The sequence below is a fragment of the Pseudochaenichthys georgianus genome, chromosome 7 (genome assembly GCF_902827115.2).
Source record: "Pseudochaenichthys georgianus chromosome 7, fPseGeo1.2, whole genome shotgun sequence".
NCBI classification, from domain to species: domain Eukaryota; kingdom Metazoa; phylum Chordata; class Actinopteri; order Perciformes; family Channichthyidae; genus Pseudochaenichthys; species Pseudochaenichthys georgianus.
This window is the reverse complement of record NC_047509.1, coordinates 34,167,792-34,188,816: the sequence shown is the minus strand read 5'-3', so window position 1 is coordinate 34,188,816 and position 21,025 is coordinate 34,167,792. Positions and strand designations below refer to the sequence as shown.

At 40.9% G+C, this 21,025-nt stretch overlaps 1 protein-coding gene across 2 annotated transcripts in view; it reads right to left on the bottom strand.

Moving 5' to 3' along the window:
* plxna1a (plexin A1a) overlaps positions 1 to 21,025 on the bottom strand; it is a 320,685-nt gene that overhangs the window by 20,230 nt on the left and 279,430 nt on the right. Inside the window, exons 21-29 of one of the 2 annotated variants that reach the window (XM_034086873.1) lie at positions 16,354 to 16,502; positions 12,323 to 12,420; positions 10,978 to 11,136; positions 10,108 to 10,174; positions 6,246 to 6,392; positions 4,391 to 4,550; positions 4,183 to 4,286; positions 3,992 to 4,088; positions 1,639 to 1,829 (exon numbers count right to left, since the gene is read on the bottom strand). In XM_034086873.1, the coding sequence (XP_033942764.1) occupies positions 1,639 to 1,829; positions 3,992 to 4,088; positions 4,183 to 4,286; positions 4,391 to 4,550; positions 6,246 to 6,392; positions 10,108 to 10,174; positions 10,978 to 11,136; positions 12,323 to 12,420; positions 16,354 to 16,502 (1,172 nt within the window). The remainder of the gene's footprint in view (positions 1 to 1,638; positions 1,830 to 3,991; positions 4,089 to 4,182; positions 4,287 to 4,390; positions 4,551 to 6,245; positions 6,393 to 10,107; positions 10,175 to 10,977; positions 11,137 to 12,322; positions 12,421 to 16,353; positions 16,503 to 21,025) is intronic. The other variant, XM_034086874.1, reaches the window with a different exon arrangement.

Here is a 21,025-nt window from a genome sequence, read left to right as displayed (position 1 = left end):
AGAGACTGCAGGGAAGCGTAGCCAGAGATGAAGTCAGCCTTAGGAACAGCTGACTGGCAGTTCCACAGGCCGCCTGAAACTAGATGCTGGATCTCAGTGGAGCATGTGGGATAGACGAGAGCAGGCCGGTTATAGCGATTAGGAGATACACGGGGCCAGTGATAATTGCGAGAAGACACATGAACAGGAATGGAGAAAATACACATGATTATAGCATGAGGGGCTAGAAAGCTAAATAAAATAGAATAAGACACCAGCGATACTTAGCTCAATCAAAGTAGGATTTGCCTCCTCTTTGCCACCCTCGTGACTCCAGCAGGACTCCAATGTCTTTGTCAGTCTTAGAGACTCCCGCAGGACTCCAATGTCTTTGTCAGTCTTCGGCTGTCTGACGCTCCAGGAAAGAGCTACCTAAAATGGACGCCTGATTGCTGAGTTCTCACAGCTGTGGGGCCACGCCCCTCTAATTAGTTAACTCTCTACAGAGAGGCCCTGCCTATTGTAATGCAGGCTTGAGTGCCTACTGAGACCTGTGTAACAGGTTCACGTGAGCAGATCTGAGATTAAAAATCTCTCAAAATCGCCGTTTTAGCTACAATAACTACAGAACAATTATACAGAGTAGAATAAATGAAACAGAGAAGTCTAATTAAACAAGAATATAACTTACAGTGGTTGCTGCGTCAATAGGTATTGTCGTCATCCGGTCTAGATGCACACTGAGTTCTTCAGTTTTTGAATGCGGTATTTGAATGCTTTTTTAGCTGGAAGATGATAAAATCAATTTCAAGGACCGCCTACTTCCATCTACGTAACATTGCAAAAATCAGGCATATCTTGCCTCAAAACGATGCAGAGGCAAGATCACGGCCGTTCTTACTTGCCGCGGTAAAACCAAACTTTATGTATGATGGCTCATACCTCCGAGTTTTAGACGGCCAGGTATACCGTGGCTGTGAATCTTTTGCAGCGGGGACATCTTCATTCTGATCGTCAGATGGTGTTTTTCTTTTAAGATATTTGTCCATTTGATCCTTTAGCAGGAGGTAGTTAGCTAGTGTTCACACAGCAACTCAGTTACACTCTCAGTAGCGACAGCTCAATTCTGATTGGCTGCACTGTAACTTTTATCCATGTATTTTTTCTTTTTATGTTTATTTTATTGGCTTTTATTTTTAATGACTGATCTAAAAAAACATATATTACATTTTTTTTTTACATTTTACCCCCTTTTTGCAACTTTAAAGCAGTTTGAATTGAACATTGTGATACCTTATCTATTGTGGAACTTTGTTTCTACTGAGGATTGTAACTAATGTGTTCAGTATAGTGCTTGGGACAATAGCATTCATTCATGTAAATGTTATATGTATCTTTACCTGGTATATGAGAACCTTACATTCTGATCATTTTTTAAGACTCCTCAATGACCTGCAGGCTCTCTTTAAAAGTCGTGTCCTAGACCATGAAATATGTGAGGTGGATCCCTTCGCCTTAAAGAGCTGATAACGCTGAAGATATTCCATTAGGCGGAGTTTCAGTGGGGAGTTTTACTGCTCTCCAATGGTCTCAAGTGCAGTTTCAGGGTTTTTTCCCAGCCTGACTGTAAAAGACACGAGTGTGAAGTTTCCTCCTTACTTTTGTAGCTAGCAGCCTGGTCAGGTAGATCTCAGACACCATCTTGCTGCCTCGGTCCCCCTCCCTCTGGTCCGAGTGGTCGTGGTTCTTCACCAGATGCCACAATTTGGTTCCACTCTCCAGGTCAGGAGTGATCATGGGGGTTCGGGATCGTAGGCTGTCTGGACTGCTGGCGGTCCTCAGCATACTCTCTAAACCCGGAAACACAAAACAGAGTTATTTGGAGGAATACGCTGATTTGTTTTTAAAGCCTTTTGATATCGTTTCAGAAACCAGCAAGTGGGCCTGCTACTCTTCTAATGTCGCACTTACAATGGTGTCACTTTTTTAAACTCGCAGGATCCTTGCTGTTTTGAGTTTGTATCTTGAAGGTTGATTGCATTTAATGTATGTCGCTTTGGATTAAATGTTAGCTAAATCAAATGTAAGGGGATACAGAAATAAAACGTGCAGATTCTGTATGTCGATCACCTAAACTTGAGTGTGTTTCTTCTATGATTTTCTCTCTCTTTCACAGACTGTGACTCCCTCTCCTCCTCCCGTTTTTCCTTTCTGTCTGTTAATTAATTATTCATGGCATGAGTGTCAAAGTTGATTAGAGCGGAGCTAAGAGATGCATATCTGCGACTGTTCCATTTAGCACGGAGAGGGGAAAGAAAGCTGGGACGTGGTGGTGCGGGACAATCTCCTCACTAGCTGTTGCTCGTGGGAAAGGAGGGATAGGGAAGATGAAAGAAACACAGCTGCTGACGCATGTTGCAATGCCTCTCTATGTGGTGAAAGGACGGAGCGGAGATGACAGGACAAGAGGGGGGTGGGTGAGCTAAGTGGACAGAGGGACAAAAAGGTGAGTGGGAGAGAGAGGGGTGAAAGGGAGAGTAACGGGGGAGCAGGGGATAGAAGCGTGGGGTGGTTCTATTGCTGTTGCTCTCGTGATGCTGAGTGGCTTTGATTCCAAACCCATCATGGCCACTGGTGACCAACATTTACCCGTGCTCATAAACACACCCACTCCTACACACACACATTCATGCACGAGCACACACACACCTCCACAATCACATCGCTTTAAAGATGTATTCGCTGTGAAGCAAAATAGCTACAGCTGTGCATTTGAACAAGGTAAGATGGTAAAACATGTTGATTTCAAGACATATCATTTTCAGTGTTGCGTTTATTAGAATGTTTGAATTCTTATGTATGTCAAGTCAGCTCTAACTAGATAGGCTCAACAGCATACCATAGAATCTGAGGTACTTGTTTGTCAAGACTTATACATGTCTATGAGCACTATTTATATATTTACACTAAACCGCATTGCACATTGGTGTCACGTGAATAATTAACTACATTATTTTGCGTCTTTCAGCTTTTTGTTTAGGTTTCCAGTCTGCCTATGTATTGTTTCTGTTCAGTTTCCTCACGTATACAAGTTAAGGGTTAATACAGGAGAAACGCAGGAAAAAACTAACTGTGGATGATTCCAAATTCCTAAAAGGCAGTTCAAAGGGAGTTATTCATCTAAAATAATAAGAAAATAATTAAATAATGGAACTGATTTTACAGCCCTAATTATTCAAGCGCCTAAATACAGACATTGGATTGGTGGGGAAAAAAAGCGGTCTCACTCTCCTGCTATTTTCAGTATATAATCATCAAAAACGGCCCACAACGGAAAAAGCTCATGCCTGTTATGGGGTGCTCAGAAGCATAATGGTTAGAAGGCCTAATGCATGAATGAAGGGCTGTTTGTCGCATGGTCAACCCCTGTTTCCTGTCTATTGCTACAGTGTCCAATAAAGGTACAAATGATACCCGAGAAGGTATATTCTTTTCATATTACACATGGATAAAAAAGATGGACATACTAACCTTCATTTGATATGTTACTTTTATAAGGAATCCAGGTTGCTGTTAGTCTATGCTAGATCAGTAACAATGATTACAGCATTGCATGCCTGAGTGGTACAACCCATTTTGTATCAGTCATTTATCTTTTAAACAGTTGAATTGTCCAGTGAAGTCTACCATATTGATGCAGGACCTCTGACTATCGCTGAGTGCCAGGTGTTCTCTCTTTCTCTCTTACACTCCGTCAGCTGGGTATCGAGGTGTCTACTTTAATGCCTGTCATTCACGGGCTGCTTGGAAGTGGCCCTGAAATAGCCTTGGCCTGGGCTGATGGCGGTGGATAAAAAAAGGATTGCCATTCACAAAGAATGGAGCCCAATCATGGCCACGATAACCAAAGAGCAAATGGAGGAGTGAGAGGACTTGGGGGGGGGGGGGGGATGGGAATCAGTGACAGAATGATTTAAATAGGGTCAAGTGAAAGGGAGAATGGAGCTCTCACCATATCTGCTGAGGCTCTTGGTGAAGGTGGAGGAGTTGGAGATGTTATAGGCAGAGTTCTGCTTTGGCACCAGGGCGATCAGTGAGCCATCTGTAACCTGAACGCCAGAACACACACAGGGATATTCAGTGGATGAACCGTCCGAGCTGTTCAAACTCTGGCTCGTGGCTGCTTTTGGTGCTCGCCTGTACCTGATAGTGAGCCAGAGTGTTGAGTCGTTTCCAGTCATTGTCGATTTTAGTGGTGACATCTTCATCTTGCAGAATGATTCTGGCCATCCGACCTTGGCGCCATTCTTCAGGAAGAGGAATCAGACGTTTACATCATCTTGGCCAGTTACTACAGCTGTGTATCTTACCGTTTAGAATATGCATGCAGGTACAGTACTGAGGCTCTTACCCAGGTCCATATCAGAGGCTTTGGGCCTCTGTGAGTCGGGGCTGCCTTTGTACACGGCATCGAGCAGCTTCTCCTTGACCTGAGTGATGGTGTCGCAGTTCAGACACTTGACCGTCACCTCTTGGGCGTTCTCATTCTCTGGGTTCACACAGTGCAGCGTCTGGCGGGAAAACAAGGTGGAAAGTTCAAATGCAAATTATCCAATTTTCTGCCAACATAGTTCTCCTACTCAAAGCAATAACAAAAGACACAACTTTGTGGTGTTGAAAAGAAGCATGGGATCATGGGACTTGTTAGTGCACTCATTGAGGTGAGAATCCCCTATAAGAACGGATTAAGTGTACATCAATAACAAGATATACATTGTAGAGGTTTCCAAAACAACCTGACCACGCAATTTCAAATTGTAACAACAAAAGGAATTACTGTCTCAAATAAGTTTGCTCAACTTGTTCCTCTGATAACGTCACATCGAGACATTCAGGAGGCATACTTGCCAACCCTCCCGATTTTCGCGGGAGACTCCCGATTTCATTGCCCCCCCCTCCGGTTTCCTCCCGGGTCATATTTCTCCCGTTTTCTGACCAAATCAGATTTACTCAAGACTGTTTCCACTCTGACTTTAATACAGCTGCACCATTGTGTGGTTTCCATGGTAGCGCGTCTCTTTAGTAGCGTGCGCAACTGAAAGGGTGAGGAAGATAGTCACAGAAAACAGAAGAAGAAACAACAACTCTACCCTCTTGATCTAACAGCTCTGGCGATCCACTAGCACCCCACCCCCCCCCGCAGTGGTTTTGAAATGCTCCCGACTTCTGAGGTCTCAAGGTTGGCAAGTATGAGGAGGTTTTTATCAGGAGCCCAATTATTGTCAGATGTTTCCTCCACCCAAAACAAACATGCAGTGTGCCTACCGCTCACTACTTCAGGTTTGGAAACTGTTGAAAACATCTGTTGATAATGTCAGTACACATCCCTTCAACATATATAACGTAGGTCTGGTTGTTTAAGGTCATGTTAATGCTGAGATGCTACATAGTATACACAGCCAGAACACGGCCAACTAAGGTGCATTCGAATGTACATGACAGCCTTTTCACACCTGGTCTGTTTGCAGCAGCTGTTTGAAAACTTGGAAATGTTCCTAGTCCCTTCAGTTTTGTTGCTATTGTAACTCGGCCTTCACACTTAGGTGCAAACTAAAACATCCGTAGCAGACCCTGATTACAAGTAGTTACGTCTATGTTTCCAATCCCATCCTGGAGTGCTTTGTTTGAAGGGAGAATGTGATAAAAGCTTGAATGTAAGAAAGTACATTTATTTACAGTAAGTAATTCGCTTGTTCTATGAGTTTTATTGATGTATGATACAAACTTCTATTTTTTGGCAGGAAATTATTTAATAACCCATAGTTACTATTACTTATACTAAGTTAAGTACACGTAGCTCAAAGTTGTATTTTTACTTATTTTTAAGTACAGTACTTGAGTACATTTGCTGTCAATGCAGTGCTGTACTACTAATGTACACACTTTCTTAAAAAGTACCAACAAATTGGCTAAACTAAGATAAACTACAACACAAATAATTATACCAAACATGTATTTGTTGTTGATAAAAATATAAAAATAATATTCAATAACAATTTAAATCAGGAAAAAAGCCATCCTGCATACCGAGTACTTTTGATGCTTAAAGTATATGTTGTTGATAAAACGGTTTCTTTAACCTATTACAATCAGAACTTTTAACTCAATTGGAGTATTTTAAAACAATAAAATGTATACCCGAGTTGAGGCTCTGAGGACTTGTTTCACCATAGCTTAGCGCTGAGGCACACGGTGAGTTCACTGACCAGTGTTTTGTAGTCGAGCTGTTGTCTGATGAGCTTGTCCTCGCTGAGGGAGTAGCGGGCCTCTCCTGTGATGGCGTCGATGGGGCCCTTCTCCATCTGCTGCTTGATGGCACAGTAAAGCATGAACAGAGGCTCCCCGGCACACTCCTGGTGGGGGGGCAGACAGAAAGAGAAAAGTTGCCATTAGTTCATCCAAAGTAGTGATTTTTCTTTTTTCAGATTCTAACAGACCAGAAAAAAGGAAATGTCAAGAAAATCTGAGAAAAAGGACAAATCTGAAAAAATCAGTGTCTTTAGGTAAAAACCTCATGAAATATATAAGAGCTGATTAATGAAATAATGAATACAAAATCGTTTAAAATAAAAAACCGCTCACTTATTGTAGGACACTTCAGCTTAATGAAATGTAACCATAATAAACTGTCCACTTTCTTCTTCCCTCCTTTCCGATGAATCGTCACATGACCTCTAAGAGGGGATACAAAATGGTGCATCTTTGGACTTAATAACACACCGAAAGCATGACATCTGCTTTCCTGACAGCTCTGGGTGATTTCGCAAATGCGTGTCAGGGGCACAGGATGTTCACATGTCTTTCATTCAGTCGCAGTTCATCTGAATTGCATGGAGTGTGATTAAATAAGGACTCATTATGGGCTGTTTTGACGTGTGTTGAGCATGCCTAGGAAGACAATAATAAAATAATAGAAATAATAAAGTAACTGTCAACGCAAAAACAAATGAGTGACTATAATTTAGTTTGTGCTTATTCATGTAAACAAACAAATACAATAACATGCCCACTTAAAGTATTACTGGCTGATTTAATCACATCACACTTTACTTGATCTGCTGTAACATTTTGAATCCTGGAAAATGGGACAATCTGTTAAAGTCATTTGAAAAAACTATCGTTTTTTAGGCTACAGTTTATTTACAGAGTAAGACTACTCTTCAGTCGAAACCTGAGTATTTAATATTATAGTATTTGTTGTCATTCATGTTAGTGGATTTGTAAAGCCCTCTGAGTCAAAGGTGTTTTGCGATATTGGGCTATATAAATACAATCTGCTTTGATTAAAAAGAATCATTCAGCATACCCTCCCATGAATTATCTTCCATCTCAATCTCTTTCCATATTTCACATTACCCAGCAGGATTAGCACGATGCTATCAGGTTATCATGTCGTTAAGCGACAGGTCAACCAAATCACAACTTGCTTATACGATCAGACTTCTAATGGCATACATCTAATCTAATCTGCAGATTAGATTAGATTTATTGAATTCATTGATTCCTATTTGGGAAACTGGTTTGTGAAGGCAGCATGTTAATATGGCATCGCACACGAATTATACATGTAATAAAAATCAACATAAGTGTAGTTTAAAGGAGAATTCAATATATTTGGAAATCCAGCCTGTAAGATGCACGTAGACAATCATAGTCAAATCATAAACAAATATATTGTGGAAGGCAACGGAATTTTGGTGTGAGCATCGGGTGAATGAGCCTAAATGATCACTTCCTGTCTCTGAGTTGTGAGCAGCGTTAGATAAATATATCCGCTTCCCCCCCTCGTCTGCGTGTCAGAGCTACACAGATGTTTTATATATGTTCCCGCTCTCCCTCCATCAAAGACACTTGCCAATCAATAGTGTCATTAGTCATCAGCTGGGCCCGAGGAAAGCACTGGGACTGAAGCAGCGGCAGTTTAAGGGGGGTGAGAGGACAGATCACGGCCGATACTCAGCCTGACAAGAGCTTAATGATCCACCGTGCAGTGGAGACACTTCAGCCTGTGTGTGTGTGTGTGTGTGTGTGTGTGTGTGTGTGTGTGTGTGTGTGTGTGTGTGTGTGTGTGTGTGTGTGTGTGTGTGTGTGTGTGTGTGTGTGTGTGTGTGTGTGTGATGCATTGGGTCCAGATGAGAACAGGGGAGGGTGCTAATCTATCAGTCTCACCTTCAAGCACACTCCACAACTCGCTTATTCTTTCAAACACACACCTTCTCCTTTTCTTCTGTTTTTTTTTCTTTTTCTTTCTGTTACCACATGTTCTTTATGTAGCTACTACAATCTATGTATACAACGCTCATCTATTGGGATTAATGAGCTATGAGCCGGTATTGTATGCACTGATGATGAAATAAATGGAGCTTGAAAATACTCACAGAACAGCTAATCTTTAAACGCAATATGGATTGTGATATTAAAATACGAGCATTTGAAACCTATCCAGAGTTGTTGATCACCTTAACAGCACCAGCATTCCACATTGTTTACAAGGAGGAAAGTACAATTACATTCGTAAGACGTCAAGGACACACACAATGTGTTTTAGGGAGAAACAGTTATTTTAAAAAGCATTTTGGTTTCCAAAAATGGCCTTTAGCCAGAAACAGTTATTCTTGAGGCAAATCATTTGAATACAGGTTTGAATACAAAGCAGAACAACATGTCCACTTTAAGTATAGGTTCAAAGTAAACTAGGAAAGCAGCTTTTTGTTTTACTTCACCCTATCATTACCTCAATCTGCTTCCTCCTGACTTTTTTCTCCTCCTTTCCATTACAATTGTTCCCCTTTATCTCCTACCTCCTTCTTCCTCACCTCCTTCCCTTTCCCTCTCCTCCCTCCTAATTGTCATGCCCCTCTTTATTATTTCCCTCTCTCCCCACCACCTCTAACCCCATGCTCTGCTCCTTCCCGCCTCTCCCACCAACCACTCCCCTCTCCCTCCTTACTTCCTCATTCCGCCGCTTAACGAGAACCTCGTTAGCATCTGGGCCAATTAGCTGGCAGCTGCTAACGAGGCAGAGGGAGCATACATCACGATAAGCTGTTATGCTTTCGGTTCGCCTTTCGCCTCCTGTGCTCGGCTGCTGCATGCCTGTCTCTGAAATTCCCCTTTCCTCCATATAGTGGCTTCATTACGGCTCCCTGATTGCATGCTGACATTTACATTACAGAGGGATAAGGCCGCTGTAGCCGAGGAGAGATCAGATTCTGCACCGCTAACAGCCAGTGGTCAGCAGCAATGCACTGTGGGTACATTATTCTCTAGTTAATGAAATACAAAAGTTATTGGGATTTAAGTGACATGTTGTGTGCATTGTAGCACAGAATAAATATTAGCATAGTTTTGTTATGGAGATTTTTTATTTGATTGGTTTAATTGTGGTACTTTTTTCTTGGGGAGTTGATACATCTGTATATGTTTTTAGCTGGAGAAAAAAAGGCAATCATATATTGTTCAAATAACCCTTTAAAAAAAATGTCTTTCTATTTTTTTTTAAGAAAATACATTTCTGTCTTTGTCATTTTAAGCATTGTTTGTAATTATCCTGGTGGGGTTTACTTCATCACATAAGCAGAGCCTACTTTATGAATATATGTGCTTTTTCTAAGCAGGCCCTTTAAAAGAGAGGATACAAAAGTGGGGACATGGATGTTGAGGATGATGAGAGGAGGGGGCGTGTGAGGACAGTGCCAGCAACATGGCACCCCATGGCGAGGCAAATGACCTTTAGGCGGAGAGGGGACTGACGGAGGAATAATGACAGCGCAGATCAAAGAGAGATCAGAGGAGGAGAAGATGTAAGATAAAGGAACGACGTGGAGGAGACGTGGAGGATACAAAAGTGAAACCATGACGGTAGAGAGGATCCATGCACCCAACACAACATTAAAACAGCAGAAAGGAAGAAGCTTCAATGATCTACTGTTGATATAATTGATAGGCAAGAAATCGGAAGATAACATATTACAAAAAGCACTGAGATAAATGTATGGGGAAACTAATATAAGCCAGTATGTATACATTGCATAGGGATAGAAGTTTCAAAACGGTCGTTGGGCTTACCTTGAGGAACTTATACAAGAGGAAGGTAAACCAGTTGGTCAGCATCTTCTCAGCCACTGACTCCGTTCTGAAAGAAATGGGACGTTGTAAAAAGACAAGCTCTAATGAATCAACCTTGTTGCATGATTTTAAATATAAATAATGATAGTTTTGTGGACATAATAACATCTGCCTTTGAGGTTATGTTTTTGCTTGGTCTCTAGTTGTTTTTGTCTGTCACCGGGATTATGAGAAGAAACAAGAAACATGTCACACTATTTGGTGAAAGGGGAATGAATGGGCCAAGGAACGAGAATCAGGGCATACAATATAAATACACACAACGCAAGCATTCTTTTTCATTAGGGAAATAGCCTTGGTGGAGGTATGTTCACTCCAACTCCCATTCTAGTTCGTAGTACGCTTTTTGGAGAGATCTACATCTCATTACAAGTTAGGACATGTCTGTATGGGTATTGTATTACACAGCGTTTTGATTTCCTTCACTGATTGTTCGAATGCCATTTGTTACGAACTATGTTTGAGACCGTCGGTGGCCAATAGGGATGTGACTTCTATACACAACTTCCATTGTTTCTGTGAGAACTGTTTCATAATATTAACAATGTGTGTTTTCTTCCACTAAAAGAACAGTGTCAGAGTAATAGAGTGTTTCTCCCTCTAGCAATGCATGGTGGGACGTTAGCGCTAATGCTAATCCTCTTTCCTTGGAAACTACATTTAATGAGTTCAGTAAAGCCTCTGCAGTGTGCTCACTGAGCCTATTTCAAGTCAACAGACCTCCAAGATAGAACACTACAATATATGAAGTAAATGACAAGTCGATTTCACTACATTCTGTGTGGAGTTTGTTTCCATCATGGTGCTCACCTCCTGAGCAGCAGCTTGGGATGGTTCTTGCTCTCCAGGTTCCTGTCGATAAGGTCGGACAGCAGCTGCTTCAGCACCCCGGTGGCGTACTCCATCTCCCCCTGCAGCGCCGTCATGATCAGGGACGCCACATTGCCGCGGTCCCTCATGGAAAACGATCTGGAAATGCATTGAAAAGCTATTTTATTAAAGATCTCCTATCATGCTATTTGTAGGCATATGTTATGGGTCTCAGATATATACAAATATATAAAAAACATCTCTGTGATGTATTTTGCTCAAGATCATGCATTTTAGACATCTCTCATATCCCTTTATTCAGCCCAGTTACGGCCCGTCCACACGGCAGCGCCGCGTGCTCCAACGGAGACGCTTCCCATTCACTTTGAATGGGGTGACGTCGCGCTTTGCCCAACTGCATTGTGGTTCCGTCGCTTTGCCTCCGTCGCTTTGCCTCCGTCGCTTTGCCTCTGTTGCTCGCTTCGAAAGTTGAGAAAAGTTCAACTTTTCAAGCGTCGACGGAAGCGCCAGCCAATCAAATCATATGCCAGTACAAGCTCTAGCCAATCAAACCGCGTGCTCGTGTGTCCAGGGCGGGAGATTAATGTGATTGGCTGTTGGTCGCACGCCAGACACACCCACCGGCAAGCTTCAACGCACGCTGCCGTGTGGACCGTTAGAGAAGGGCTGATTCTGGGTCTGTAACTGCTGGCCCCGCCCCCTTTGGAGCTGTGAGCTGCAGAGGGAAGAGAGAGATGTCTACCGGCAGATACAGCTAAATGCTGTCTTGATTAAACGCCATATCATGTTCCAAACCACATCAAGGATTATTTCTGAAACAGAATGGAGCTCAAACGCTTTTTTTCTTGTGGGTTTACTACAAGGTGAGTTCCTTTTTTTATTTCCTGCTTTTTACACATACTCTCTCCAGTACAGGTTAGCTCTGAGTGTTTGAGGGTACTTTTGGAGCTGCTAAAATGGTTCTACTCTGTTTATCCATTTGCCTTTCCTGTCCGAATCAGGGGCAGCACGGCCTTGTGTCACCTTCCTTGAAATGAAGCAGGTGATAAAAACATACTTTCCAAAGTCAAATTATCCTCTTTTCCCAGGAGAACTTTTTTTTTCTTCTCTGAATCCAATTACCTACTATTTCATGCAGTATGTTGCATTTACATGATCCTATTCCCATAGCTGGAAATATCATCTGGGTAAATGAAAAAAGTTATCGAGTGATTGCTAATTTTAAGCTTGCTTTGAAGTTATTTTTCAAAACTGGAATACACGGTTTATGAAGTAGCCCTAAACCGTATATTATTAAAATAAAGGAATGTTTAAAGACAGACACCTCTGTGCCTCCAGGGTTCGTATGAATGTCAACAGGAAGTGCTTCTTGGTCAGCAGCTGGCCAAACAGCGTCAGAGCCTTCTCAACATTGGCCTGGACCTGAGGAAACACACAGAGAGGGAAGAGTTCAAAGAAAGACAAATACAAATGTAAAAACATGTTATTATTATAATATGAATGTGTGTTTTCTCTGCATTTTAAAAAGAACTCACTCTAAATCTAAGTTTAAGTTTATAAATAAATAGTTTAAAAAGCCAATATGCAAATTAGAAAGGGATGATGATGATGATGCCAGAACAGGAGACATCTTGTTATTTAATTAAATACATCCATATTCACATACTGATGCAGCTACACTTTATTTGTGACAAAGCCATAATAGACACAACTTTACTCACTCAAGACCAATGTAGATAAATACACAACAACCCTTTTAAAGTGTTATTTTCTCTTAAATATCTGACTTGAATCCAAGTTAGTTTGTTTCTTGCAAATGTACGACTATAATATCAGGAGAACAAGAGTTTTATTGTTCACCTTTGACGTTTTGTTCTAATAACTTTACGACTTTAATTTAAATCCAAGTTTATTTCCGGAATTGTACAACTTTAATCTTGGGAACTATTTGAGTTTCTTTCTCAGAATATTACCACTGCCATTTTATTTTTACATGAAGTTCCTTGAACAGAAAAAAATGCCAACATTTAATCAGACGGGTGTGAGGGAGGAAGAGATGAAGAGGAAGAGCAGTGTGTGTGTGTGTGTGTGTGTGTGTGTGTGTGTGTGTGTGTGTGTGTGTGTGTGTGTGTGAGACAGAGGTGCTCCCTGCTTGTTCCACTGGCTGGCACCTGTCACTACCCATCAACAACACCCTAAACCCCTGAAGACGCCTCCCTGTCGCTCCTTCTTCCTCTCCGCTCTAATTCTCTCCTTGGCACTTATTGTTGACTGTTTCACATCATTGCTCTTCCTCCCATTTTAATTTCTCCTGCTCTTTGTCTTCGTGTGTCTCTCTAACACACACACACACACACACACACACACACACACACACACACACACACACACACACACACACACACACACACACACACACACACACACACACACACACACACACACACACACACACACACACACACACACACACACACACACACACACACACACACACACACACACACACACACACACACACACACACACACACACACACACACACACACACACACACACACACACACACACACACACACCTCTCTCTCTGTCTCTCTGTATCGTCATCCTTTTGTACCACTGTTACATCTTTTCTTTCTTCCTCCGATGTGCTATAATAAAGTGTCTGGGCCTCTCTCTAAAGTGCTAAATGAGATTCTGGGGGCCTCCAGGGTGGATACTGAGAGTGATGGATGTGTGTGTGGAAGAGAAGAAGAGAGAGACGGATGGAGATGCATGTACTACTCCACAGGCACAATCTTTACCCATTTTCAAAGAGAGCGTTAGGAAGGGCATCTGCAAGAATATATCTGTGTATGTGATGCACTGTGTGTGTGTGTGTGTGTGTGTGTGTGTGTGTGTGTGTGTGTGTGTGTGTGTGCGTGCGCGTGCGTGCGTGTGTGTGTGTGTGTGAGGATAACTGGTGTGTAGTGTGGCTGTCTAGCTTAGGGAAGAGCCCAGTCACACAGAGCAATAAAGCTATGAGCATTGGTTTACACAGGCCATTGGATTACGCTGGCAACCCCTGGGGGAAATACAGAGAGAAGGGGAAGGAAGTCTAGACATAAACTAGAAGACCCGTAAGATCCCTTTACCTCCTGCCCACCTGACACCTCAAATTAAAAGAGGACTGTATTTGTAACAGGGGACACCTTACTGAAGTGTCATGTTTCTAAAAAAAAGAGCTTACAAGTGACGATACTACATATTTTAGTCTAACTGGTTGATAAAAGCTGTTGGGCATATTCATGCTGGGCGCTAAGCATGGCGAGGTGACCAAAAACCTGATCCAATGTATCCATGATGATATTAGGATTTATAAAATGGCAGTTCAGGGTAGGTCGATTTTTAGATATGGTTCCCATTCATGAAAACCCCAATATTTGTTGGAGCTTGGATATTAGTGAATCTCTAATACAAAATGTTTACCCCCTCTCCTCCATTGTTTTTTTATTTTAAGTCATTACAATGGACAAGACATTTGGTTGAAGCTTTCAACGGTATGACAATTTCCCCAAGCTAGAGGTCATGCTAGTTCTAGCTAATTAAAGCTATCTGCTAATAACATAAAGTTATAATAATTTAAAACAATTATAATGAACAATTAGAATAATATATTTAATACATTACTGTATATAAGAAACATATACATTAAAAAAACAAAAACATATTAAATAAAAATTACATTGAAATATCATGTCTATTTTTGACTGTACCATATAATTAGAGAATATATATTATTTGACCCCGCTTGTTTTTCAAGTTTGTTTTTTGCAGATATCTCTCTCTAACAAATGGTAAGGTGTCTCCCAGTTAAACTTTTCATATATCATTTCATAATATCAATATTTTAATCAACTTAAATATTTAGAGGCGAAGGAAGAAGTATGAGAATGTAATTATGACAATTGTAGGTTATGCCTCTTCCATAATATTTAATCCAAACTATATATTCTCATTTCCAGCTCCTATCTACAAGATTCATTAGGCGTGACATTTCAATTGCATAGTATTCCTGGTTTCTCCGGCAATAAAACATTTACATTTATGAAAGTTGAATGCCAAAACTCAATAAGAAATTCCAAAGGATTTAGATGTGATAAGCGTATTTACCATTATGTTCGTATTTGATAAAATGCTATCGAGTTATGTCACAAAAAGTTATACCAATCTGCAAAAGTGCTAACCCAAATACAGAGGAGGGGACCAATGGTTAAACGAGTTTCAATTGATTTGCCTGTTACACTAACTACTCTGTATTCTCTCAGATGATGCATTATCAGGAGTTGTGTTAGTTATAGCGCTACAGTCTCTGGTGGGAGCCACAATGGGCTTTGTTCCATATCTGAGGATATCTCTACTTTATTTAAGTAATCACCACTGTTGCTTGTAGCCAAAAATAAGAGAGGATGAATCGCTCAGAATGAACCAAAAAAAAAAAGACATGGCAGCTCTGAGACCGCCCCGAGGGCTTTTTCTTTTTTCAGGAGTATAAATCCACTTTCTGGATTAGAGCGATTAAATGAAGCTGTAAAAAGGTCAAACAAATTGTTCCTCGACTCCAAAAAGTCAGCGCTCCAATCAAAGTGAATGAAGCGGCACCAGCTTCTACATCTTAATGATACTGCTGATTACAAACTTGGCTCTCTTAGTTTCTAGCGTTGGAGCAGAGTAGTTTATGTTGACACACTATTAATTGTACTTCCCTTGGTCTCAGCGGTAAATCACGAGCACTGTCTCCATTCAGCTGTGCTGGCAAGGTGGCTGCATGTACAGGCTTAATTAATAACTTAACAGTGATGTATAATGCAAGTGAGAATCCTCGTTACCCTGAATCTCTCTGCTCTAATCCTCCTTCTCTTCATCTTTGCTATGCCCTTTTTTTTTTTACATCTCTTTATCTTCTTGTATGTCTTACATAACATTTATTTCCAGTTCATTTCAAGCACTTTAAAACTCTACGTCCCAACATCAAGAGAATACGGTGAGAGTTAGTCCCATGAGATCAAACTAATGATGACAGTATGTCTCTTGAAAAGTAATTTTCAGTAGATCAACACCAAGTAGGTAAAACACAGGTTATATCATTGCTGTGAAACATGTCTGACATCTCAGAACGAGTGTCTTTGATGAAAACTGCTATAGGAAAAAAGCTACAAGGGTATAAAGCTGGTCGGACCTTCAATCCATACTTCACCACTTCTTCTACCTCTGGTGTTAGTTCATTGGTTCAAAGGCTTAGTTCTCGGTTCTACTGGAATTGATTATTGACGGTGAGTTGGTTTTAGTTTCAAGCTTGGTTGGTGGGGTACTGACCCGTACCTCCATCTCCTTGAGCACAGGGTGGTCCTCGATGCCTGGGAACAGGACCCTCATGGCATAAGTCCGATAGTCCAGGAAGGGGATCCCAGCTCCGTCTAGCTCTTGGGTCAGCTCATGGATGTCTGTCTGGAGCTCGGCAAAAGCTACGAAGAAAATGTACAAATAGAGAAAGTGTTGGTGGATGGCGAAAAAACATGTTTAAATGGAACAGTTGGTAAAGGACTTGCCTTTGGTTCTGCCTTTTGATTTAAAAGTATTATTTCCGTTATTTGACTTAAAGACTGTATCATTGCAGTTTAATTTTGTTTGAAAGGTTAACTTTTTTTTTTTTTTTTTTTTTAAGGTTTAACTCTTCATGTCTAGGTTCATATGCTCGTCCATTCTCACTGTTGCTAAGTACATGTGACGTTTGTGAACACTGGAATTCACGTTACAAACAGCACATTGACTCCCAAATTAAGGTTGCTTTCCCACTGGATGTTTCGACAGCTAGGTGTAGATGGTACGTTGTTGCGATGGTACATTGTTGCGATGGTACATTGTTGCGATGGTACATTGTTGCGATAGCCCATTACACATAAAATCCATTTATTTGACAGTTATCCAGAAAACCAATACTTATTGTTTCAAAGGCCAATTGCTCCGAACATATACTCTTTCTGCAACAAACAAAAGGAGTAAAAAAGTATTCTGAATACACTGTGTGACCTTGATGTCCTGTAGCAACTGAGTTAATGCGGTTGCTACTGTAGCACATAACACTACTTAACACTTAAAATAGCTCCTTTCCGGCAGGTACTTTCTTTGTTGAATTAGTAAGTGACACCAGCTTGATACTATCAATGTGTATCACTGCTAATCTGGAGTTCATTATTTGATGAAAAGCAGAGGTTGGAGGGTAATTCAGTAATTATACGATGCTCCACCATGATGAAGAAAGAGGACCAATACATTCAGAGAAAAAGAAGCAAGGGTTTTTAGACATTAATGAATGATAACAAATCCCGATATAGCAATCAAATGCATTTAAGTGAAGGACATGTAATTAAGTGTGATTAAAAGAGCCCCATTGTAATTTCTCTAACATTTTTCAAACAAATACATCCTGAAAGAACACCTGGGAGAACAAAGACAAGACTTTACTGTAAACTGTCGTGAACTTAATTTTCTCTTTGGTGTCTTAGACCCGATAAATGTAATCTTTGCTTGTCCAATCAAAAAAGCCCAAACATAATGAAATAAAGAGGCAAAGCTAGCTCGAAGAGAGAGAAAGAGGAAGAACCAGAGACAAAAAACAAAGTTCATGGAAAGGAAAGTCAATTAATTGCATGAGTGGATAATTATTAAGAGAGCGACGGATGAGTTTTCATGCATAATTTCTCCCAGGTGTTATTGGACTGGTTGGTCCACAAGAGAGATGGAGAGGAAGGGGAGAAGATAAAGGGAAGAAAGGAAAGGAAAAGTCGAGTGGATAGAGCAAGAAAGATGAAGAGGTAGAGATGTGTGACAAATATAAATCCAGGTAAAGAAGACGAGAGGTTTGCATCATTGTTTCGCTCCTTCCACATTCTGTCATCAAAACTCCCATCTCCGATTCTTTCATTCATTCATTTCGTATGTATTGCTCGAATGGCAAATGATGCTGCGTGAAAAGGGCAAAGAAGACACACCTCACATAAGAATGGCTTCTGATGAACTGAAATGTCGGTTGAATAATACATCAAGATACCTCAAATATAGTTAAAGCGAGACTATGACTGACTTTCACTGAATTGCAACACTAGTGATAAGCATTTAACAGATAGTAAATTCTCCTCAGTTTTCTCAAGAATCTTTAGTAGCAAAGACATCTTAATGAGACTGCGTGGCACTGAGCAATCCTACCATTAGCATTATTACAGCTATATCTATCTAAAGTTCAAGAGTGCATTTCATCTCTTTAAAAAACAGTTTTATTTGTAGGGAGATTTGATTGAAAACTCATGAAATATGATTGTTTTATCTGGACTATTTTTATATTCATGACAATGCAGTTTTGTATTAAGAATTAACTAAGGCATAACTAAACATGTCTAAAGCACTTAGAAATGTAGAGGTGTTCAGCACCAACAATCCAGGGGAGTGGAGACTTGGGACCCAAGTTCCCATCAGCAAAAACACGTGGGTTTGCTATCCTGGCTCCAAAATGGTGGAATGAGCTCCCCATTGACATCAGGACAGCAGATAGCTTACACACCTTCCGGCGCAGACTGAAAACTCATCTCTTTCGACTCCACCTCGAGCGATAGAACTATTAACAAAGCACTTATATACTAATAAAGGACTGGCTTATCTAAAGCCAGTTGAGTAGCACTTGAAATGTGTTGGCTCTATGAAACCTGATGTACTTATATGATTCTGTTTTCTTCAAGTTTGTATTTTGTTGGTCGAACGCACTTACTGTAAGTCGCTTTGGATAAAAGCGTCAGCTAAATGCAATGTAATGTAGAGGAAACACCCTCCTAATGTATCGCATCTAATAAAACCATGTGCACGACTAGTGGAGAGTTTCTGCAGTATTTCAAATAAACCTTACCCCTTGGTAAAAGCCGGAACACACAAGTTAACATTTAAATACATTGTAATCACCTGTTGCTGCCACATGGTTTTGGTTTGATGTCCAGTGTATTTGCTTTAATCTGGCTGCTGTGAACAGTGTATCTGGCAGGTCTTTCCTGAACAAATCCTTCATATGTTTCTGATTTGAGTACACAAAGCAAAGACTTCACCACAGCACATCTGGGAAGTGAAGTGTATAAAATGCCACCGCACTGAGTGTGCTTGCATTAGCCTGTAAATGTAAACAATGCTTTGCCCATGAATTCTTTGGAAATCCATTCCATTGTATTTGCTTTCATAAAGCGTCTCAACAGTATCTATACTGACTCAAAACATGACACTTGCCAGTCAGCATTTCTAATGTGTAACTAATCATCCATGACTGCTAATATGCTAGTTTGGAGGATGTGTACGGGGTGTTGTCTGCTTTTCACAGATGACTGAATCAAACGTCCCCTGTCTCGTCCCCTCAGGACTCCTAGAGCGGAGCCAACTTCACACACATACACTTTTGCTATCACACACACCCGCCCGTGGGCCCGCCCACTTCATCTGTTCCTCCGCCCACACACACTGTCTCGCCTCTACAGGCCAGCTGGGAGTACAGCAGGCGGGGCGGATGGGAATAAGGCCATGCTTCATGTCTTGGAAAACGGAGTGCTTTTCTTTTCTACCGACTCCAATGGTTTTTCTTTGAGGAAAGAATATGTTTTTTCTCTTAGCACATTTTCAGAAAATGTCAGTAAACGTGCACGGATCACTTTGAACTGCAGCTCTGTTCCAGTTGGTTGTTCAGCAGATGATCGTGCCTGTAGGGTAATCATGTTATGACCTTGTTCCATGGCTTTGGGTGGCTGTAAACACTTTGGCTGTCCTTACATCAGTCATCCAAACTCCCTCTCAGATCAATATGTCTCCTGTCCAAATGCCTCTACCTCTCCTTTCTCGACAAACAACACACTTGCTACTTTGACCTCACATTGCCTCCTGTATGCTTTCCATCTTTATCTGAAAAAACCTGGAAATACATTTCTTAGGTTTATCATGTAAGAGGTGAAACACTTTTGGTTTCAGGATAATCTCTCTAAGTTCCTCAATTTGTTTCCAGTTGGTTAAGGGTTGGGAAAAAAGTTGTTATTGATAATATTATAGTTTGTTTGATGTTGTAATATAAATGTTGGCCACAGGAGGCACCAATACTCTTTTTAAATAGGACTGCAAGAGTTTCATACATTAATTTGTTAATAATAATAAAAAAATATAGAGACGCCTTTCAAAGCACCCAAAGACACCTTAAAATGCATGAAATAGCCTATAGAAAGGTTTAAAAACAGTACGGATGGACAATAACAGGGAACACGTAGGGAGAAATTAATCACAGGAATACATGTTGTTCTTCTTTGTTTCACGTCAGTATGGCGATGACATGGATGGTGGTGGGGGCCACATCATTTATGTACTGGCCTCCAGGGGGCCGCAGATTCACAGTTGGAACACACACACAAATTCCATGTATTGTATGTCATTATTAACAAATATACTAAGTCTGACATCTTCATTGACATCTTTCAATCTTTCAAGGAAAATCCTCTAATAAGCTCACTAAACAAATATCAGTTCACAGAAATGTGTCAAGTGGCATGTTTGTATTGAACAGGTTATTTAACAGTGGAATAAAACTATTATGATGACATAAACATGAAGTCATGAACACGAACCCAGACATTAGTTGTCTAACTTGAACCTAAGACACTTGTAGCCTGTCTGCTTCTGATGCACAATAAGGGGAGTGTCAACACAGGCACCTGTCAACTCTGCGGACATTATGAATGAAGAGAGTATAGTAATCATAAGGCGCATTCACACTGCAGTACTTTTCCCACAAAGGTTCATGCGAACTTAGTTCATGATCGCGTTCACACCAAAAAGAGCCGGTCCTCAAATGAGTTCATGCGAACCTTTTTACCCCCTCGAAAGTCCCTGCTAGAGAGCAGGGACTTTCGAGCGGCTCTTTTGTGAGAAAAGAGCTATATTCCTGATTGGCTGGGCGGATTGCAAACCACGCCCC